The sequence below is a fragment of the Fulmarus glacialis genome, unplaced genomic scaffold, assembly GCF_000690835.1.
Source record: "Fulmarus glacialis isolate BGI_N327 unplaced genomic scaffold, ASM69083v1 scaffold28267, whole genome shotgun sequence".
NCBI classification, from domain to species: Eukaryota; Metazoa; Chordata; class Aves; order Procellariiformes; family Procellariidae; genus Fulmarus; species Fulmarus glacialis.
The window spans coordinates 3,051-9,387 of record NW_009224226.1 but is presented as its reverse complement, the minus strand read 5'-3'; the positions used below and the strand labels follow the sequence as shown (position 1 = coordinate 9,387).

Sequence of the window (6,337 nt, the reverse complement as noted above, 5' to 3'; positions counted from 1 at the left end):
CTGGAGGGACACCAGAGCTACATGGCAGCTCTGCCTCCTGGATAGACCTCAGACCTGGCTTGCAGTCTTGTCCCTGGCCCATCTCCTGCAGCTTCCATGTCCTACAGGTCTGGGTCTCCTAATGGCACTCTGAGCAGCCTGTGTGCCTAAGGAAAGGTGACTTGTGCTATACTCTCTTCTATATAGGGGCACAGCTTAGGCTTGCTTTCTTCAACCCGGTCACCCATTTCTAAAAAGCTTGTAGGTCTTTTACAGCTTTGAAGTCTTTCTCTCTCTGCTGAGTTTGGCTGGAGCTGCCTGAAGGACTTGCAAACGCATCAGCCTCCCCAGGAAACCAAGCTGAGTGTGTCTGGTGAGGTGGGGTCTTGAGGGCTTCCTTTGGGCAGAGGTCCTGGGAGTAAATCTTGGAGACTGTCTAAGCACAGCCAAAGTTAGCATTTTAGTGCTTGGTTTCATGCTTCCTTTAGCTCATGTATGGGGTAATAACTTCATTTATTTCTTTGCAGAACAAAAAGTCTCCAGCTCCTACAGGGCAGGTAGGTGATAGTCTTCAGTGTCACAGCAAGGGTGTCCCTCCTTCCTGGAGCAGTTGCATCTTTTGGCTTTATCCTAAGACCTAAAGGACCTCATATCAGAGGCAGAAATGAGCATCACGTCTTGCCTGGTAGTCTGTGCTCTCATGCAGTGCTCTTACCCCCTTTCCCTGAGGTTTGCTTGCTGCAAAGATTAGGAAATCCTTCCCTCTCCACCAGGTTTGCCTTCAACTGGCCCAGTCCCCTGTGCTGCTGGGAGGGAGGACTGTTGGCCTGCAGCCCATCAGCAGCAGGAAGGGACCCAGGCAGAGGGTATGCCCACATCTTGAGCCCCCTGGATGTTATGAAGGCCATCGTCAAAGAAAATGTGGGGTTGGATCTGGGCAAGGATGGGGCCCTTGGGAGCCCCGTCCATGAAGAAAGCCTCATCGATGGCCAAACCCCACTCCCGGAGAGTCTTGATGGCTCTGATGCCCATGTCCCGGCCACTGCGGGCGGTCACCAGGTAGGTACGGATGGGGGATTTTTCCTGGCTGAACTTCTTGCGGATCTTCCCAAGGTGCATGGCAAAAGCCTTCAGGGGACCCTGGAAGCACAGCAAGATACTTGAGAGCGGGTGGGAAATAAGGAGACATCTACTCTGCCTGTACAAGCCACTTGTTCCTCTTCCAGGGTCTCTCAGGGCTCTGCAGAGCACAGGGATGCCTGTGGGGTGCAGGATTGGGCAGTGCTGGGACTGGTGCTGTGCACTGGGGTGCTCGGGAGGAAGGTGAGCATTGTGGTGCTCATCCTAATCCCAAAGTGACCAGGAAGGTACATCGCAGCGAGCAGTGCCTCTGGGTCCGAGTCCTGCAGGGACTTGCACAGCAAGCAGCCCCAGCCTACGAAAGGTGAAGTGGAGGGAACCACAACCCTGGATGTTTGGGAGCTGATGCTCACCTACAGGAGACATCGGGCCAGATCCATCTCCAGTGGGACGGCAGATCAGGCCCACACCAGGGACCGAGTGCTGGATGCAAAGGGGACCTGTAAGGATTTGTGCTTTTTTGGCTACTCATGGCAAAGCCCTAGCAGGAGAGATGTTCACGGTGGGTGCAGAGCCTATGGATGCATCAAAGTGGGGTGGCCTGCTCCCCTCTCCCATGGGCACGGCCTCCATCGCCCGCTCGTACTGTACTGCTCCCTCCAGCCCCTGTTCCTGGAAGACCTGGTCCGTCTCGTTGGAGAAGAGCACGGCGTCCCCGTCGAACACCACGCGGAGCGGGGTGCTGGGGGCCTGCACCTCCTGCTGGAAGACAAGCGCTGCCGAGACCCCTGCGAGACAGAGCAAGGTGGGGCTCAGGAGGGACACCCCCCCCGGGGGTCAGCTCCTCCCCGCGCATCTGCTGCAGCCCTGTCCCACACCGCAAATGTTTGGGGGCTCCTCCAAGCCAGGGGTCTTTCCGTGGGGCTCAGCCCAGCCTTTCAAGGGTTGTGTTATCCCCCCGTGGGGATGGACGAGAAGGCGCTGCTGATCAGAGACTGATGTCTGGAGAGATACTCGGTCTGCTAAAAGATGATGGGTGGTTTTGTAGGCATGAGCAACCCTCCTTCTGGTGCTCGCTCGCCCTGCCAAGCATTAAAACGCCCAGATTTAGCACTCTGAGCTGTGAGTAATAGGGACTGGCACCTCCACTTGATTGGGGTAATTGGCTTAATTACAGGTCTCTTCCTGCAGGCTGCTCCCTGCCTGCGCTCACCCATGGACCGAGGCCCCCGGACGAGAGAGACACTTGTCAGAGGAATGATGCTCTTCAGGGAGGCTCCAGGAATGTGCTGTGTAGTGAAGGAAAGCCCAGGCTGCAGATGGCTTGCTCCTGACCTTGAAGGACCTTGGCCAGCTGATGTGCTCATACCCAAGCAAATTAATAAGGAGGCGATTAACCCCATTAGAGCTGTTGGGGGGACTGCACTCCCTCCGATCCATGTCAAGCGTGCGCTTACATCTATCACTGAGCACATGGTAACTCTGCATGTACCAAGAAAGCAAATTTCTATAGCATCCTCACAGAGCCCTGGGAATCGCTGATGCACTCATTGATCCAGAGAGCAACAACAGGCAGCATCTTTGATTAGAAAGGCTTAAATGTCAGGCAGGGAATGATCAGCCCATGGCAGAGCTACGGCCAGAATTATGCATAAAGCACTTGGTGACTTGTGAAGGTATCTGAGAAACCCTGGTGTGTTTGCAGGCTGCTGGTGGGGACGGAGGAGGAGATTGAACTGTTTGGGACCGTACTAGTAATCAACGTGCCATTCACCCCTCACCCTTGTGAGAGCACGGGCTCTGGCATTGCCTCTTGGTACTGGGCTCCTTGGGAAAAGTGTGGTAGGTTTGGGGAGGTGGGATGGAGGGAGAACACACCTCTCTGGAGGGCATTGCAGACATCTATCCTGTCAGCCGAGAGGAAGAGCTTCACCCCGTGGGACTTCAGGTACTGCGTGGAGTCCTCGTCGCTGACGAAGCAGAACTTGGAGATCTCCAGGCCTTCGGGTCAGGGGATGTAAGCAAAGTCTGTTATGGGGCAACATCCTCCTCGCAGCCCCCCCCTCCCCTCCCAGGGTCTTGGCGTGCTTTGCTGCAGAGCTCAAGGCAATTAATTTCCCTGTGCTGTGTGGGGAACCTGCCCCTGTTCTCGCTGCATCTTCTTGCCCTGTTGCTCCTACAAAACTGCAGAGTGCAGTTAAATGTCTTTCATCCCTCCCTTAAATGAGTCTTCCTGACAGCACTCTGGGATTTAGGGGTTTTTTTAAGAACTCTGTTCTCTAGTAGCTCTCTGAGGATGCCCAGGCTGCGCAAAATACTGCCAGACCCCCTGGTGCAAAGGATACGGCCGAAGGGAGCCGGGCTCTGCCAAGGAGCCTCTACCCTGGGTATGCTCCAGCACCCCGGGCAAGCTGCATGGGGCTGGCAGGAATGGGGCTTGTTTCCAAAATAACCCCTTCCCCTTGTGTCTCCTGGCTCTGTATTTGCCACTGATGCTCCACTGTGGTGCCTTACCTGCTTCGCAGCCTCCCAGGGGGAAGCAGACCCCCAGCCCCGAGGATGGGGTCCCCCTTACCGTAGTGCTTGGCGCTGTTGACAATGCGCACGCCGCTCTCTGGGCTGTTGTTGGAGAGCACCAGGATGTCAAAGAGGTCCTTCTCTGCCGGGTTGCTCTCCAGGATCTTCTTGTTCACATACTGCGCCGCCTGCGAGGAGAAGATGAGACTCTTTTGGAGGGGCATGACTGCGATGGCGTTGCCAGGGCTCTTTCGCAGTTAAGTTTAGTGGTTTGTGCTGCATCTGTCAGCTATGGCAGAGCTAGCACGTTATGGAGAGCCAGACAGAGCAACCATCCTGCAAAAGCCATTGCCAGGAGGGCAGGGAGCAGGACGCCCCATCAGAGGGGAGGTGGACATGTGGGACTGGTGAGGAGCACAGGTCTCGATGCCCTGCAATGAGACCAAGAGGCCAGGACAGACATATCTGCACCCTGTGATGGGAGTTGAGACCTAAAGCCAGGAAAGCTGAGCTTTCACCCCATCCTGCGAGTGTCTGGATGTGCCCCTGGCCGGGCGTGGGGCTCACCTGGATGAAGGCAAAGGCCGTGCCTGGTGGCAGGGGCTTGTCCTGGTTGGCCTGCTGGTGCCTTGTGTACTCCTCCTTGCCCTTCTCCAGGTAGAGCTTATGCTCCTCCTCCAGGTTGAAGATGGCTCTGGTGGTCACCGCAATGACCAGTGCCTCACTGGGGTCTTTCTGCAGGACAGCGAGGAAAGAGGGGTTGGGGGACAGCAAAGAAGGAGCCTGGGGAGGTGGGGGGAGCAGGGGGATGGACACAGGGCTCCACTGACCAGGGTGTGGGGTCGGGCTTTGGAGGCATCACCCATGTGTCACGGTTCCTGATGCCAGAGGGCCTTTGGAGAAGAGGTACCAAGCCCAATCTTCATCTTCAGGCCACCAAGGATGGGGCAGGCAGTTGTGAAACCCTAACCTGTCTGGTAAGTGCCATATGCTCTGAGGACAGCTCACACCAGAGGGGATTGCTTCATGGTGTTTGTGGGCACAGCACAGCCATGGTCACCTCTTTGTGCTGAGCTGGGCACTCTGGGTTTCTCTGCATGTACTGGTGGTTTTACCCTTTGTTTGTGTCTGTTCTGAAGAGTCTAATAAAGTACATGTACAGAAGCTGCTGCTTTCTTCCTGGCCGCTCCAAAATTTAAGTGTGAGCAAATGCACCCGTCCTGTCCATGCAACCGGAGGTTCAGTCCTGCAACCTTTCCCATGCGGAAATCACACGGACCTCACCGGGACCAGGTGCCCAGCAGCCCTGGGACAGGCCGCTTCTTCTGAAACCTAGGCACAAGCAATTCAGGCCACCACAGCTCTGGGTTGTGGTGTATCCTCTTCTGTGGTGGCATTTCAAAATTTGCTTTAGAAATACAGGATGTGTGTTTTGTAACGAACAACCTCTTACCTGTTTCACATCGGTGTTTATGACTGTGCTTTCAGGCTCTGCCATCTTCGACTTTCAGCCTCAAAGAGAAAATATACAATTAAACCGCTGCATTATAACACAGCCAATCTAGAGAGGGGGAGGAGTGCAAAAGAAAGGGGACATCCTACCCACCAAGTGGAGCAGCCCAAATGAACCTGCTTCTGCTGATGACAGCTCTGCTCTGAGAAAGCATGGTCTAATAGTTCTAATTAAATATGATGAAGTGGCTTTTCAATCACAGTTCACTGCTTCCCTCCCTCCCCCCCCAAGAGTATTTTTCTCCAGGGGAAACTGCTGAAAGTGGTTGTGAAGCTCTTTCCAGCAAAATAAGTCTGTCTTTACACACCTTAACTAGGGATTGGAGATTAATCGGAGCTAAAAACAGGTCAGATCTTACCGGTGGGCTTCTAGTTCACATCCTTATTGCCTTTCTTGCTACTTTTTTTTGTTTGAATCGTGACTTTGTATCCACAAATAAGCAAGTTCACTGCGTGAGATGCTCATTTGCAGCTGCAAAAGGCCTGAATAGGAAGAGATGCGTGGTGAGGGCTTGGGTGCAAGACAGGAACCCCCTGAGGGGGCTGGTCTGCCCCCCCACAGCCCCCTGAGCCAGCTCCTACGCTAAAGGTCTCCGTGCAGGCTGTGCTAACCCAGGTCTGGCAGATGAAAGTCAGGAGTGGTTACGTGGACTGCCTGTGCCTCGCAGCTGAATAAGAAATGGCATTTATTTTTGTACGCCCAGGTCCTGTGGTTTCTGTAACCACCACGCTGTACACTTCATTTCTACGCACTAGTTAGAAGTGGACTTTTAGGATTCAGCCTGTGGGATGGGAACTGTTCTCATTCCCACTGAGGGGCATCCCATGGGGGTTATTTCTACCCAGCAGCTCCTACAAGTACATTGTGGGGTTTCTTTGGAGAGCAGAAGCAGCAATGATGTCTCTGCACAGATGTGCTGGTAATGGCAGGGGGGTTAAAACCTCATTTACCAGTTCATGCCCTACCTGATTACTGGGTTGGGGGGCTGTGCAAGCATAGACCAAAGCCAGCATGCAGCGTAAAGGGGAAGTCAGGGTCTCTTTTATCCTAATTTTCTTTAATTCTTTTTTATTATTCAGGGGCCGTGCAAAGTATCGCCTGGGCTGGTAGGAAATGCACTTGGCTGATGCCAGCCCCGACAGCCAGAGCCTTGCCGTGGGGGTTCAATGTTTGCATGTGCACTCCCCAGCTGCCCCCGGGGTGGAAAGCCCTGCTGGCAGGGCTGCTCCCCCAGCCAGGGGGTGTCTG

The 6,337-nt window shown here is 54.5% G+C and overlaps 1 protein-coding gene across 1 annotated transcript; it reads right to left on the bottom strand.

Moving 5' to 3' along the window:
- Positions 1–816: 816 nt before the first annotated feature.
- Positions 817–5,082, bottom strand: LOC104079906 (cytosolic 5'-nucleotidase 1A-like). Its single transcript, XM_009582097.1, has 6 exons — positions 5,030–5,082; positions 4,144–4,311; positions 3,635–3,764; positions 2,938–3,060; positions 1,674–1,847; positions 817–1,124 (listed from the first exon to the last, which is right to left on the bottom strand). Exons 1-6 carry the CDS (start codon positions 5,072–5,074, stop codon positions 817–819), a joined length of 948 nt encoding a protein of 315 aa, XP_009580392.1. The 5' UTR covers positions 5,075–5,082.
- Between the last annotated feature and the right edge of the window lie 1,255 nt (positions 5,083–6,337).

Bases quoted from the DNA above. Each gene is read 5' to 3' on its own strand.
- LOC104079906 (XM_009582097.1), bottom strand. From the start codon at position 5,074: ATGGCAGAGCCTGAAAGCACAGTCATAAACACCGATGTGAAACAG. The intron at 1,848-2,937 runs GTGTGTTCTCCC...TCTGTCTCGCAG, and splicing joins CTGCAATGCCCTCCAGAGAG to GGGTCTCGGCAGCGCTTGTC. The intron at 1,125-1,673 runs GAGAGGGGAGCA...TCTTGCTGTGCT, and splicing joins GATGGAGGCCGTGCCCATGG to TCCAGGGTCCCCTGAAGGCT.